Source organism: Spermophilus citellus, assembly GCF_964194105.1.
Source record: "Spermophilus citellus genome assembly, chromosome: 5".
NCBI lineage: Eukaryota > Metazoa > Chordata > Mammalia > Rodentia > Sciuridae > Spermophilus > Spermophilus citellus.
The window spans coordinates 160217208-160233528 of record NC_138186.1 but is presented as its reverse complement, the minus strand read 5'-3'; the positions used below and the strand labels follow the sequence as shown (position 1 = coordinate 160233528).

The 16321-nt window shown below is 37.9% G+C and overlaps 1 protein-coding gene across 3 annotated transcripts in view; it reads left to right on the top strand.

The window, feature by feature from the left end:
* The window catches only part of SYNE1 (spectrin repeat containing nuclear envelope protein 1), a gene marked incomplete at its 5' end in the record, with an annotated part of 432633 nt that overhangs the window by 176791 nt on the left and 239521 nt on the right, over positions 1-16321 (top strand). For all 3 annotated transcript variants that reach the window (XM_081295717.1, XM_081295719.1, XM_081295718.1), the window contains 9 exons: positions 2108-2295; positions 3033-3156; positions 5501-5667; positions 7592-7745; positions 9124-9752; positions 11719-11898; positions 14149-14299; positions 14687-14845; positions 15344-15526. In XM_081295717.1, the coding sequence (XP_081151843.1) occupies positions 2108-2295; positions 3033-3156; positions 5501-5667; positions 7592-7745; positions 9124-9752; positions 11719-11898; positions 14149-14299; positions 14687-14845; positions 15344-15526 (1935 nt within the window). The remainder of the gene's footprint in view (positions 1-2107; positions 2296-3032; positions 3157-5500; positions 5668-7591; positions 7746-9123; positions 9753-11718; positions 11899-14148; positions 14300-14686; positions 14846-15343; positions 15527-16321) is intronic.

Genomic DNA, 16321 nt, shown 5'->3' with positions numbered 1-16321 from the left:
CACATTTCTGCTTATTTATCCACTCTCAAATTTGATAACTCCAACTTAAAAAGAATATAGTAAATATGTTTAGGAGAGTTAAAAATGGAAAAATTATGTTAAGGAATAAGATATTAAATGTATCTACTTCATATAACACAAGAAATGTAAGTATGCCAGTAAATTTTCACTAAAATATATAAAAAATGAATATTCAATTAAGAGATATTTCTCTTTTACTAAGAACTTGTAATATTTTCAGATAGTAGTTTTAATAAAACCTTTACCTCTTGCCAGCATTATAGAAAATCAAGTGTGCAAAAAGATGATATAGCATGTTACATGTAGTGATTATAAATTAAGAAATGAATTTAAAAGACTGACATATTTAGCATAAAATAAATGATTTTCATGTGCACCACAGATTTCATATTTCAACCTGTTATATTCAGGTGTTATATATATGTCCTCAGTGACCTGTTTCCAACAACTGGCTTTTAAAATCTGGTCTTTGCGGTGATCATTGTCAAATCTTTGGCAAGGCTACAAACAGATGGCATTGGAAGGATTAGGGGGAAGGAGCAAAGAGGAAGATACATGTTCAAAGAAATGATAAAATGAAGCAGGTTAAGAATAAACAAAATACAAATATCATCCCTACTTCATATGCATGTGATCACACATGTATATAAATATGGACAAGGAGCTGCAATGACAGAAAGAAAATGATTGACAAGGCACATCTGGAAAGGGGAGTGGGATTTATATTGTTTGATGTAATGAGAATGCAATTATATTACTTACCTAATTTTTTAAAATACTTAAAAATGACAAAAAGAAAATCCAATTTAATGAAATTACTCCAGTACATAACTAAATTGATAACAGAGTGCTGGAGAGGATGGCATTCTATTTTTTCTAGTACTTAGATTTCCTAAAGCAAGTTGGTTTTCTATTCTGTAAAATGAGAGATAATGAAAGGACATCCTCTTAGGGTTCTTAGGAAGATTAAATAAGTTTATACCTATAGTGTGCATAGCACAGCACACTACCTGTCCCATTCTGAGGTGTCTTATTATTATCACCATTGAATCCATATATATATATATATATATATATATATATATATATATATATATATATATGGAGTTTTACTATGTTGCCCAGGTTGGTCTCAAACTCCTTGGTTCAAATGATCCTCCTGCCTCAACCTCCAGAGTAGCTGGAACCACAGGTTCACACTGTGCCTGGCTTCTTTCCATGTGTTTTTTTTATGGATGATATAGCATGTTACATGTAGTGATTATAAATTAAGAATTGAATTTAAAAGACTGACATATTTAGCATAAAATAAATGATTTTCACAAACATTGTGACTTGTTGGGGAATGTGAAATTTATTCCAATCTATAGCAGCGCATTCTTATTAGAGAAAATCTCCTCCCACCATTTTTTATTTAAAGAGAGAGAGAGAGAATTTTAATATTTATTTTTTAGTTTTTTTCGCGGACACAACATCTTTGTTGGTATGTGGTGCTGAGGATCGAACCTGGGCCGCACGCATGCCAGGCGAGCGCACTACCGCTTGAGCCACATCCCCAGCCCTCCTCCCACCTTTGACTTTGACATCCATGAAGTCACTTCCTCATTTTCACCAAGCCTTGCTGCAAATCATAGCAGATATTTTTTGGTACCATTGCCATTTATGATGATGGAGGGAAAATGTTTCATGGTGACAGGTCTTAAAAAGGAAACCCAGGTCTTGACTTTTAGTCGGTGGCCTCTGATGGATGTTCAGCAGTCTCCCATCCAAAGTTTCACTTTCTGTGATGTCAGTTACCTGTCGATACCCACAGCCAAAACTACTAAATGGAAACTTCCAGAAATAATCATTTCAGTTTAAATAATTTTTATCACAGTGGATTGTTGTAGCTGTTTAATTTTGTTATTGCTCATTTCTTATTGTGTCAACTTTTACAATTAAACTTTGCACAGGTTAGAGGCATAGGAAAGAGCATAGCATCTGCAGGGTCTGCTCTCTCCATGGGCTCAGGCATCTGCAGACCATCCAGGCACCTATCTCCTGGGAACTGGGGGGCACAGCCCTATTCTTTTTGCACTCTCCTCAGGACCTCTGTCAGGCCCTGGAGTCCCTGAGCAGCACAGTGACTGCCCTCTCTGCCAGTGCCCGGAAGGTGGTGCACAAAGAATCCTGCCTGCAGGAAGCGGCTGCTCTGCAGCAGCGGTATGAAGGGACCCTCCGGAAGGCTAAGGAGAGACAGACTGCACTGGAGGACCTTCTGGCCCACTGGCAGAGGTGAGCAGGGTGTCTGCTTGAGATACTGCCACTCTTAAACATGAAATGCTTTATGGACTGTCTTTAAGTGATGAGGAATTAGCATCCAAGATGTAAAACTACAGGACCTCCCATAGGGAAGAGAATGTGTCTATATGTTTACACATTACACAGTTTGTTGTTGTTGTTGTTCTAACTAGTGATACATTGTACATACATGGAGCACAACTTCTCATTTCTCTGGCTGTACACGATGCAGAGCACACCGTTCGTGCAATTATACATGTACATAGAGTAATAATGTCCATCTCATTCTACCATCCTTCCCACCCCCACACCCCCCTCCCCTCACTCCCCTCTGCCCAATTCAAAGTAACTCTATTCTTCCCTAGCACCAACCCCCTTATTGTGAATTAGCATCCTCATATCAGAGAAAATATCTGGCCTTCGGTTTTGGGGATTGGCTTTTTTCATTGAGCATGGTCTCCAACTCCATCCATATACCTGCAAATGCCATAATTTCATTCTTCTTTAAGGCTGAGTAATATTCCATTGTGTATATTTATATCACATTTTATTTACACAGTTTTAAGTGGTGCAGTCCACACGCACTGCTTTTTGTCCCTCACACGCAAGGATGATAAAGGCTATTTTGCATTGTTTATAATGGTTCACATTGGCCCTCTGACCTCAGAAAGGTTTAGTCTTCTGGCATGATGATTTTGGATGAATGTGTTCCTTTCCTCTGCTTTCTTTAGGCTCGAGAAAGAACTGTCATCCTTTTTGACCTGGTTAGAGCGATGTGAAGCCATGGCCAGTTCCCCAGAAATGGGCATGTCTGCAGACAGAGTCAAAGTGGAGGGTGAACTTCAATTAATACAGGCAAGTTCAAGGAAATGCAAGGAAGAAAAATGAAGTGCTCTTTGTCACAGTTGTGTTATTTAAAAATAAATTAATAAGATAGGGGCTGGGGATATAGCTCAGTGGTAGAGGGCTTGCCTGGCATGCACAAGACCTGGGCTCCATCCTGAACACCACAAAAGAATAAAAAAAAAAAAAGAAAAGAAATCTCTATCCCAAACTTCTTGCTTTGGTTTTGTGATCCCTGAAGCCACATGTGACATCAAGGTACGCATCCTGAAAAGAAGAGAACAACCCTGACCTGAGAAACAAGGGAATGGCAGGTGGAATTCTGTGGTGACCTAGTTCCATGGTGCATGAGAAAATCCTGCAATATAATGTCTGGGATGAGAATAAAGCTGGTGTGCCAGGGGAGCTGTGAGAAGGATGGCCAGAGAAGTATATGAGATGAGGTTGACTGTCAGTCAGTAATCTCCAAAGCTGGTACAAGGTATAATCTCTCCATTTTCATATTTATTTATAAGAATTTTCAGTAATAGAAAAATCACTAATAAAGAGAGAAATAATGCTGAAAGAAATCAACAGCCATGATTATTTTCAAGCAAGACAAAAAGTATCAGTGATATCAAACATGGATAATAGGTAGAAAGACAAAGAATAATAGCTTTTCACAACTTTGAAGAAGGCAACTTTTCAAACTTAAAAAAAAATCACATGGCACTAATGAAGCTAGTCAACATTACTGATTTTTGTACATAAATAAATTACTTGAAGTGATACTTGTCTATGCCCAAAATTCAGTAGGCAAATTGCTTCTTAACAGAGATTGATTGTATTATAGATTTATATCCCAATTTTCTCCATCACCTTTTATCACAAGTTTAGGATAGAGCTTGGTTCTCTTCATTTTTATAATTTCTTCTCTTATAATTCCATTAGGGGATATAACAAATTAAAAATTTAAAAAATAATAGTCCCATCAGAGGGCTGGGTATGGTAGTGCATGCCTGTAATCCCAGTAGCTCGGGAGGCTGAGGCAGGAGGATCAGCAGTTAAAAGCCAGTGCCAACAACTTAGTGAGGCCCTGAGCAACTCAGAAAGACCCTGTCTCTAAATAGAGAACAAAAAGGACTGGGATGTTGCTCAGTGGTTAAGTGCCCCTGGGTTCAATCCCCAGTACAAAAAAAAAAAAAAAAGAAAGAAAGAAAAGAAAAAATTCCATCAGAGGTATCTGTGGCATCTGAACCTATTGCCCATCTTCAGTTCTTATCCTTCCTTGACGTTGAGGGGGCCATATCCCCATTCTCTCCCCATTTCCAGCTTAAAAAACATGGATGCTCTGCATTCATCTCCTGGAAAGTCCCTTTTCAGAAACCAATAGTGGCTACCCTGAGCACAAGGACAATCAGTCTGGTTCCTATAAGTATAGACAAGATGGTCCAAGAGGCTAAGTAACACTCCCCGCCTTAAAAATAGCAAAACATAGACATGAAGATGTCCCAGTACATTGAATTGGACTCCTTGGTGTCTCCATGTGGAATCTTAAGTGCTGTGCGTGAGAGGGCTGAGAGGGGCTCTAGGCCTCTGTCACTCCCTTGTCCATACACTGTGTACTGTGGGCTGACCATGAGCATCCATTCCCACCTCCTGGCCATCCTGGGCCCCTTTTTTCCTGTATACTGCTAGCATGTGTTCCCATTCTGCTTTGGGGTCTTCCCTGTCATTCATAGGCTGATTCTCTTCTGATATATACACATAGCAGTTTTCCTTTTATAATATACTTGGCTCCGCTAGGAAGGGAAGAAAGCATTTTGATAAGCACCTACTATGTGCTGTCATATGTACTACCCATGCCAACTCATTAACACCTCTTTGTGTTGTTCTCTATCTATATGAGTCTTTGTTAATTCAATTTTAAAATAAGCAGTTTTGTTCATGTAAGTTAAATAAGAGCCCTTCAACCCCACAGTTTGGCCTAATGTGGTCTCTAAACAGAGAGAGACACCATGTTCCTGGTGCCTAGAATTGTATCTGTTTTTGTTAGATGTTCTTTGGTTCTTATCCATCATACTTTTTCTGTGATTCTTTTTGCTTCCTCAGTTTCTTTGTTCTATAGGAAATTCACAGCTTTCAATTTTGCCTAACTTATAACTCAGACTCCAGAAAAATCATTCAGGTTTCAGTAGCATTTAAAAAATTTCAGTGATGGTCAAGTGAATCCATTGCTCAGTCAAGTAGTAGTAACTGTCTTGGCCTTAATGACCTCCGTTTTGCAAGAATGTACCTGTGGTGGCCACCTTCTGTTGCATGGCCCTCCCCGTCCTGTCCTCTCACGGGGAGGTCTGTGACTGTTCTGCTTTCCCAGGCCCTACAGGGGGAAGTGGTGTCTCAGGCCTCCTCCTACAGCAGCCTCTTGCAGTTGAAGGAGTCACTCTTCTCAGTCGCCTCCAAGGAGGACGTAAAAATGATCAGACTACATTTGGAGCAGCTGGACGAGAGGTGGAGAGACCTACCACAGATAATTGGGAAGAGGTTGGTTCTAAAAAGTCCTAAAGGTGTTCATTTATTTTAAATGGTGAACATAAATTTTTAAAAAACCATACTTTTATTTTATTTAACTCAGCCATCAGGGGATTGATACCAGGCAGTGGAAGAAAACTGTCATTTTAAAACTCAATGTCCTTAAAATAAGCATTGTTGGTGAACCTCAATTCAAAGATTTTGTTTTACCTGAAAGAGAAAATGAGTAATCTAATTGAAATATATTGAAGAGTGAAGGGTTGCTAGTGTTTTTTTTTTGCTAGTGTGTATATTATTTGTTGATTGAGCTATTTGCATAAGAAAAGAAAATGGTAATTAAAATTTTGTCTCCTGTGATATTTCTCAGCCAGAGGCATTTTGTACACATCATTTCATTTCAAAATTGATCTTTGGAGAGAGGGAGGGAAACTGTTCATATATTAAATGGAGGCAAAAGTGGATTGAATCTTAGTTAACTAGATGATCAGCAATTTTCATTTATCTTTCTAATTAAAAAGAGAACAGATTTTGTCTTTAAATTGATATTGATTACCCATATGATGATGTGAATCTTGGATAAGCATTTAACCATTCTGACCATTTTAAAAATTCATTCATTCAGCCCATATTTATTTAGTTTCTGAAATGAGTAGAGCACCCTTCAATGTGCTATGGATCACTCCACTTTCATGGAGCTTATATTTATTCCATTGCTTATTCATTTTTTCAATCAATCAACAAATGCTTATTGGGTATCTGCCGATTGCCAGGCACTGTATTGGAGACTGGTGCCATAGAAATAAGCAAACCCTGAACTCAGGTATTTTATAGATTAGTGTGGGAACAACAAGAAAACCATTGAGAGAGGTGAGCATGGAGTATTCAAGGAATGAAAAAGAGGGACATTTGAACTGGAAAGTTCAACAAAGGAAGTTCCATAAAGGAAGTGAGGTCAACTCTCAAAAGATGAGAAATTTTCTTTAAAAATGAGCAGGGTCTGTCTGCTGTCTCTCAGAGGGAAAATAAAGGACTTTTAATATAATAATACAAATGTGTGACTTTTTTAGAATATGATGAATTCCTGTAAGGATAATGTGTAGAAAAAATTTGCAAGGATTATAATATGAAAGTTAAAAAGTTGAGCTCTCTAATATGTACAATTAATATGTGTAAAAATTTTGATAAAAATTTGAAATAGTAAAACGTTGATCTCTGGATACAAACCATTGTAATGAATATTTGATTGTAATATTATGTTTGGGATCCCAGTTTGGGATTCTCATCTCCTATACCTGTTATCGGCCAGCAGAGGACAAGAGGACATAGGCAGAGGCAGCAAATGGCCCAAGGCTCCAAGGAGAAATAAGTGGATACAGTGGGCAACAGACAGGAGGTCAGAGGGAGTGCAGGGCATCATTGCCTCAGATGAGGACAGAGGGGCAAGTACGTGGGATCCCCTGGGGGATGGCCTCCCAAGTACAACAGGAAACTGCTCCAGTATAGACACAGGACAGGGAATGTTCTGATCCCATGACACCGTTTCTGACTAGTCTAGAGAGTGGACAGTAGGGAAGCAAAGGTGTCAGGAAAGAGGCCAGCTTAAACAAAGACTCAGAAACTCAGGCCAGGGTGAGCATAGTGGAAAGGAGAAGAGCAAAGCATCAATATATCTGGTGGAGCATGTGGGACCGACTGTGCACAGGTGAGATGTGGTGGTGAGGAAATGAGGGGGGACCATCAGGGTGGGTGGTAGCAATATTAACTGAGACAGAGAAACTGTGAGGAAAGCAGGACTTTGGAAGAAGGAACTATCCACAGGTTCAGCTTGTCCATGTAAGACATCATCATGGGGTAAGCTTCATTCCCAAAATCCGTCCTTAACCCCTTCTGCTCACTAATGGAACATTTTAACTTTAAAACCCCTTTCTCCACATAGGATTAATTTTCTTCAGTCTGTGGTTGCTGAACACCAGCAATTTGATGAGTTGCTGCTTTCTGTTTCTGTCTGGATCAAAGCATTTCTCAGTGAATTACAATCTACTTCTGAGATAAGCATCATGGACCATCAAGTAGCTTTTACTCGGCAGAAGGTAAATCTTCTGTTAGGATTAAAGAAAAAAAGGGCTGGGGATGTAGCTCAGTTGGTAGAGTGCTTGTCTCACATGCATAAGGCCTTGGGTTCAATCCTCAGCTCCACAAAATAATAATAATAATAACAAAATGGAGTCACCTACAGTAAGTTCTAAACAGAAATAAAGAAGATTGAAGAAAAATTTGTTCACAAGGGAGAGTTCTTGAATTACAAAGGAAAATATGTGGCAATAATCTAACTTTTCATTCATATGAAAATGTTTTAATAATCGAGTATATGGGTCCTGCCAATTTCTTACACAGATAAATTAAGCAGATAAAACCCTTTCAAGATAGAATAGGGAACTACAACAGGAAACTGTTTATTCACAGTGGAGCAAATTATTTGTAGCATAAAGTGATAAGAATGTTCATTTTTAGGCTTTTGAATTCGTTTTTGTTCCTGTACCAAAAACTAAAACAAATTGCAATGCTTTAATGATAAAGTTGTTCTGAATTACTATTTAGCTTGAAAGTATTTAAAAAGTCATGGCTTATTTATAAATTATGTGTTATGTCTATTCTGGCACCAAACAATATTTTAAAATCAGATATTGATTTTCAAGCATGGGGAAAGTGGAGAAGAGTTACATAATACACTTAAAATAAAATTTCATAATAAAATGTTTAGTATTTATTGGGTATTTACTCCTTGCTGAGTTTTGCTGTTTGGCCTTACAAAGGGCATACTTCTGTCCTTGGGACAGGAGGTAGTTCTGCAACTGGGAAGAATGTACCAAAGTCAGGCTTCTCCCTCCAAGGAGACTGGCAGAGAGGTGCTGCCTTCTGGGATGATTTTATTTCAGAGGAGGAATGTCCTTGAGAAAGACAATCCTGGGTTGTAAAACTGATCAGACTTTAAAAGGTGAATCTCAATGGGACAAAGAAGAATTTATGATTTGTAAGGCAAATGCTCTAAGAAAAAACAGTTCAGGAACCTGGGTTAGAGAACTCTCTCAATTTCATCATCAGACAGGGGCAGCTGTAAGGTCCTTGTGGTCAGGATTAGGACAGAAATTAGGATAAAATTTCTCATGGACAGGAACCATGCTGAGATTGTTGGCAGTTTTCTGCTAGATTTTCAATGTGGTTTTTTGTGAGCTAGTCCAATATCCTATATGGCAGACTCACATAATAATATATATATTTTTATATATGACATATATAGATGAACAAAATGGGAAACTGTGAATGTTTCTTAAAGACTCATTGTAGATGACCTTTAAGCATTATGCTATCCATGGCACATAAAATCCAACTTAACCTCACGAATCCTGCTTCTCTGACTCATGGACTCTAGTGTACCTGAGGATTCAGCAACTCTCTCTTGTCTTCCAGGATCATGCAGCAGAAATAGAGAATAAAAAGGGAGAGCTGCAGAGTCTGCAGAGTCACTTGGCAAAGCTGGGGTCTCTGGGCCGCGCTGAGGACCTCCATCTGCTCCAGGGCAAGGCGGAGGACTGCCTGCAACTCTTCGAGGAGGCCAATCAGGTGGTAGAGAGGAGGCAGTTTGCCCTGTCCCAGCTGGCAGAGTTCCTGAAGACCCACGCCTCTCTGTCCGGGGTTCTCCGCCAGCTGAGGCAAATGGTGGAAGCAACCAACAGCATGAACAAGAAGCAGTCTGACTTGTTGGAGAAGGACCTGGGCAACGCCATTCGGGACGTTAAAGCATTGGAATCCACTGCCATCGGTCTCGATGGCCTTCTTACCAAAGCCCAGTACCATCTGAAAAGTGGGAGCCGGGAGCAAAGGACGTCCTGCAGAGCCACGGCTGATCAGCTCTGTGCAGAATTGGAGAGGATCCAGAACCTTCTGGGGACCAAGCAGAGTGAGGCGGATGCACTCGCAGTGTTGAAGAAAGCGTTTGAAGACCAGAGAGAGGAGCTGCTGAAAAGCATTGAGGACATCGAGGAGAGGACTGACAAGGAAGGCCTGAAGGAGCCCACCCGCCAAGCTCTTCAGCAGAGGTACTCGAGTGGCTGGCGCTGAAGCCTGCTGTCCCTTCAGCTTTTCATTTCTTGTGGAGTGAACTTTCGTGCAAAGCTTTAAATAGTGCCATAGTTAGCAAATTTTAAAGATTCTGAAGATAAAATTCATGGCTAATTCAATTGAGAAGTACTCAAGTTTCTGTGGCTTCCTCAAGAATTTTCCTGTGGGTGATATCTGAGCCCCTTTGAGATTGTATCTCCAGGACAGATTAGAAACCATGTTATATATTTGTGAGATATTTTAGAAGAAGGGGTGCATCTTCTGTAGAAAGAATGAAGACAGAGATCCAAGTAGTAGTAGTGTAATTCTGGTGTAAAAAATATCAGCAAATTCCTCTCTAGGGCTCACCAGCCCCTCAGTAAAGAGCACAGCAAGTGCATTGGCTGGCAGTAGGTGGCAGATGTTGGAGGAGAGAAATCAGGGTGAAATAGCACTCTCTCTCTCTCATAAAGAAGAGCTTAGGAAAGTGGTTGGAGTCATCTGAGATCTTTGTTCACCCATCAAATGTGAAACCAGTCCACCTGACAGTCTGTACGGAGAAGGCAGCACATCTGGGGTTGTCAGTGAGATAGTGGAGAAGCAAAGGAATCAGAGTTAGTTTCCTCTGTAAATTTGACAAGTGAGGGTTTTTTTTTTTTCCCTAATGTTACCTTTGTTTCTACCTTCTTCCTTCTTAATAGAACCTTATCCCCATTTATCTTCTAAGGCCACTTTTGGGCTCTTGGAGCCAAGAAACAGTGGAAAAGCATCCCAAGATGTTCATGATTTTGTTAAGAATTATGCTGTCCCTGCTAAGACCATTAGCATTTGACCCCTTTTACCCCAAATCAAAGAAGAAGCCAAAGAATTAGTTAGGTGACAGTGGAGTTAATATCAGGACTCCAGCTGGGACTCCTGATTATATCCCTTATGGGCAGTAAGCAAAAAAAAAAAAAATGTAACCAGTTTAATAATACATTCAGAAAAGGGGACGGGATCTGGGAAAATAGCCTTTAAAGAGAGAACAAGGTGCCTAGTGTTTCCCACATAGGAAAGAGCAGCCTTACCTTCTGGCCAACTCAGGCCAAGCCATCAGAAATGTTAAAGCTGCAGGAGAAAGGTCAGACTGGCCTCAAGAACCCCATCGGTATCCCCAGGTCACCAAGGACACACAAACACTGAGACAATGTAGCAGTAAATTGATGGTTGGTAAACCCCAACCATCCTGAGGTTTCATTCCACCACCTTGGGCACTCTCTTGCAAGGTGGGGATAATGACAACACCTGCCTGCAGCCACTCCACATTGGGAATCAAGGGGGATACCACATGTGCCCCTGCCTTACACTCTACATTATGGTACCAGTTTGAAGATGAGCCAGTAATTACCTCTTTGTGGTCACATTTTACAAATGCCTAAATATTATTAGGGATAAAGAAACATGATCATTTTCTCATGGTAGTCTTTTCAATCAAGTAGGACATTTAAGTTCAAAAATAGGTATTTTCCACAGAACTCAGGAAAGCTAGTTTTGTTTTGAATGAAATAACTATAACCCTTCAATGTTCATTATTCTCCTGGGTTGGACCTCATGCACAGAAAGTTTGTTTGTTTGTTTGTTTGTTTTTGCACGACCTTGTAATCCATATTCACCTACCTTGACCACAGGGTTAGCCTTAGCCTTAAAAGTCTTATACCTCCAAAACCAAATAGAAAATTCAAGCATAACAGAAGATGGAAAGAAAATACAATGCTCTCCAATGTTTTCTGAGGTACAGTGTCAAGTCATAATGCAAATTTAACTTTAAAAGCATCTTTATCAGTGGATATGCATTAATGTTCTTGCTGTGTTAAGTTTTTCCAGCTATTAAGCTGCATGCTTTCGGGAATCATCATGTGCTTACAAAAAGTAAAATTAGTTCACTGCCTTAATAGATTAGCAGTGAAACCATGTTTTAACTCACAGGTTGAGAGTGTTCAATCAGTTAGAAGATGAATTGAATTCTCATGAACATGAGCTATGCTGGTTGAAAGACAAAGCTAAACAAATCGCCCAGAAGGATGTAGCTTTTGCACCTGAAGTCGACAGAGAGATAAACCGCTTAGAAGTCACCTGGGATGATACCAAAAAGCTAATTCATGAAAAGTAAGTAGAAATGTCCCAGTTTTACTTTCAATTTCCATAATTTTGTGACATTAGGCCATTACCTAGAGATTTGTGATGATAGGATTATGAGTTGAATACCTTGCTCATCTTCATAGGTGTTCTATAACCCTTTTAGTAACATTAAAAAATTTGTCCTACGGAGCTTTACTGAGGATGTTGAGATAACAACATTCAGTATTCAATGCTCTAAAAGTAGTTGTCAGGGTTGGGGTTATAGCTCAGTGGCAGAGTCCCTAGCATGTCTGAAGCCCTGGGTATGATTCCTAGTACTGTAAATTAAAAGTCGTCATCAACAATTACAAAGTGCTTGGATAAGTCTTAACTTCTGATTTTCTTTTTGTTTTGTGTAATTTTACTTGTTTGCATTTGAACTATAATTAAATACAATAAAATTCACCCTTTTTCATATACAATTCTATGAATTTTGACACACTCATACTGTTGTACAATCATCAAATTTCATGGTAACTGTTCTCCTACCAGAAAAAAGAAAAAAAAAATCCTTCATGTCTTATTGTAATTGATATCACTTCCTTTTGTCCAGTTCCTCACAATCATTGGTCAGACTTCTGTATATGTAGCTTCGCCTTTTTTTCAAAATCACATAGAAATGGAATCTCATAGAATGTAATGTCTTGAGTCTGACTTTTATTTTTACATAGCAAAACATAATTATATATATATATCCTTGCTTTATTCTTTTTTAATAGCTAAATATCCCATTGACTGACTGTTCCACAGTTTTTCTATCAACTAGTATATGGATAACTTCCAGTTTGAATGATTATAAATGAAGCACCTATTAACATTCATGTTTAAGTTTTTATTTATACATAAATTTTATTTCACTTGGCTAAATATTTAAAAGTGGGATTGTGTTACATGGTCAAGTATATGCTTATAAGGAACTGCCAAACTATTTTCCAAAATGTTGGCACCATGTTGCACTCCAACATGTCAGAGATTTCTAGAAGCTCCACACCATTTGTATCACTTGCTATTGTCAAGCATTTTTCATTTGTTTGTTTGATATTCTAAAAGATATATAGAAATATCTCATTGTTTTTAATTTTATTCCTGATTACTAATGATATTGAGCATGTTATTTGCCACACACACATACACACATACTTATGTGCAAACTAGTGCAACCATTCTGGAAAGCAGTATGGAGATTCCCCCCAAAACTGGGAATGGAACCACCATATGACCAGCTACCTATTCCTCAGTTTATATCCAAAAGATTTAAATCAGCATACTATAGGGATGTAGCCACATTTTTAATTTTTATAGTAGTACAATTCACAATAGCCAAGCTATGGAACCAACTTAGGTGCCCTTCAACAGATGAATGGATAAAGAAAATGTGATATATTTAATAAAATATGTATATGTTTATATACTATATATAAATATATATATATATATATATATTTAACAAAATATATATACACATATGTATATATCAGAGTATTAGTCATAAAAAGCATGAATAAAATTATGCTACTTATCAGTAAGTCACCAGAACTGGAGAACATCATGCTAAGTGAAATAAGCTAGACTTAAAAAGTCAAAGGTCCAGTGTTTTCTATGATATGGGAAGCTAGACCAAAGGGGAAAAGAAAAGAAGAGGGAGAAAAATACCATAAATATATAAGAGATATCAGTGGAGCAGAGGAAGGGGACTGAAGGGGGAGGGAGAGGGATGGGAAGAGGGAGGAAAGATGCAGTGACCCTGACCAAACTTTCCTATGTATATATATGAATATATCATAGTGAATCTCACCTTCATGTTCCTAAGTATTTTAATTATTGAGCTGTGTTTTTATTTGCTTTGTTTTTGTTTTGCTTTTCCTTATTTTTTTGCCCCCAATATATGCCCTTATGAAGTAACTAAAACACCATGAAAACATTTAAAAAAAAAAAAAAACAAACATTGAGTGACTCAATCTAAGTAAGTTGGAATTGCCAACAACATATGCTGTTGCTTGTTTGTCATTGTCACGGATTTTATTTTAATGCTCATGTGCTTCCTTTATTCATAAAGAACATATTGGACATTATTAGACATTAGTGTTAAGTAGCATTAACCAGCAACAGCAGATGAAAAATGTGATCTTCTCTTGGTTCCAGCATCTGCCCATGGATACTTGCACATAGTGAAATCCTAAGGAACTCTTGTCCTTCCTAATGTGACACTAAATGATACATGTTCTTCCATCGTTATAGCCAGGGTCAGTGCTGTGGACTTATTGATTTGATGAGAGAGTATCAGAACTTGAAGTCAACTGTGTCTCAGGTCCTAGAAAGTGCCAGCAGTGTCGTTGTGACCAGAACTACCATAAAAGATCAAGAGGACCTTAAATGGGCTATTTCTAAGGTAAAATTCAAATGCATTTATTTTGATATTACCACCATCTCCACCACCATTAATACCACTACCACCAAATGAGTAGTTTTGCTTCTTATAGAACAATTGTCCGAACAGATTTTTGTGTGTGTGTCAGTTCACGTAGATATAGGTAATTCCTGCTAACAGCACAATTTTTTTTTCTAGGAATGCTGATATCCTAGGATTCTAATAATTCAAGAAGCAATATTATATATATGTGTGTGTGTGTGTGTGTGTGTGTAGAGAGTGAGAGAGTTAAATAATACCACTAATTTCAGAATAAGGTCAACCATGAATTAAATTTCTCAGAAGCAAATGGCTTTAAACTCTTATCACTGGTGATTTTGTTAATCAAGGAAACATTTATGTCCACAGCATGAATCTGCCAAGAATGAAATGAATTGTAAGCAGAAAGAATTGGACAATTTTACCAGTAAAGGCAAACACTTGTTATCTGAACTGAAAAAAGTCCACAGTAGTGATTTCGCCTTGGTGAAAACTGACATGGAAGGAACCATGGACAAGTGGCTGGATGTAAGACCTTTGCTGTAGGAAGAATATGTAGCAATAATACTGTGAATATGCAGTCTGTTGCTGCCAATGGTATTTCCTTATATTATAAATGTGCTCAAATTTAATGTCCATTCCTGTTCCTCAGCATTACAAATAATAGTGCTAATTGTTTTACATTGAACAATAAGTGCAATAGATGGACCTCAATCCTGTGGAATTCAACCCTCATAGTGAGTTATATTTTTGTAGATTTCAATAGACCTGTAGCCATTCATATCCCAATTTATGAATGAAAATTGAGTGTCTCAGAAATTCAAACAACTCTCCAAATGACAGAAACAATCTATGTATTGATTGGCATTTGCTTGAATCACATGTGCTAATTAGCTTACAATTAGCTTTAAACCAAGATTAAGCTTTGTGAGAATATAATTTTCTAATTAAAAAAAGCATTAGTCAGGGAATGAGTCCTTGAAAGCCTCATACTATCAATGACATGGCTTCTCTTTTCTGTCCTAGGTATCAGAGAAAATTGAAGAAAGCATAGATAGGCTGAGGGGCGGCCTGTCCATTTGGGAGGATGTACTTTCAAGTAAAGATGAGATCGAGGGGTGGTCCAATAATTCTCTTCCACAGCTGGCTGAAAATATCAACAACCTGAACAACAGCCACAAAGCTGAAGAATTTCTTAGAGAATTTGAGGTAAACTCACTATGCCTACATATGGAGCTGGGGGTACATCATTGTCTTGAATGTGAGAAAGTGGAGTCTTTTCTCAGTTCGTTCTTCTCAAAGACACAAAAGAGAATTACAAAACTCGCAACTCTCTTCTGCTATTTACTCAAAATTTTAATCAGCTCTGGGTAAGAGATTTTTTGTGCATTTCTATCATTTCTTATTTAGGGCCCTTTTTTGAAGTACTAATAGAAAAACAAAAGTCTATAAAATGTATAATTTTCTAAGTTTTCTGAGAATAAAAATTATTTTATTTAATTTTAATTTTATTTTATTTTATTCTCGTTTGAAAACAAAATTGGAAGCATTTGAATATGTAGTACCTATTTTTTTTTTTTTGTTCAAGAAAAGAAAAAGAAAACATGTTTACTACCTGCTTACAATGTGCTATTATTATGTTTTGTACTTGCTTCTTCTACTTCCTCTTTGGAAATGGAAGAAAATTGGAAATTCAGATGCCTCAGGCTTCCAAGGCAAGTCTCTGACCTTCTGAAGGTTTAGTAACCAATTTATTTAAAATTCATTATATTCCCATTTATTACATACATTTATTCAGTATTCATCAAATTATTAATGAATGTCTACCTTATATCAGGAAATGTTTTAGATGCTGAAAATTTAATAGTAAACAAAGTCCCTACCTTTGTGGAATTTGCATTATTTACATTACAATATGTGTTATTGTGAAATGCCAAGTACTAGCTGGGCTAGGATAAAAATTAAAGCAGGATAAGAGGAAATAGAGGAAGGAAAGATACCTAT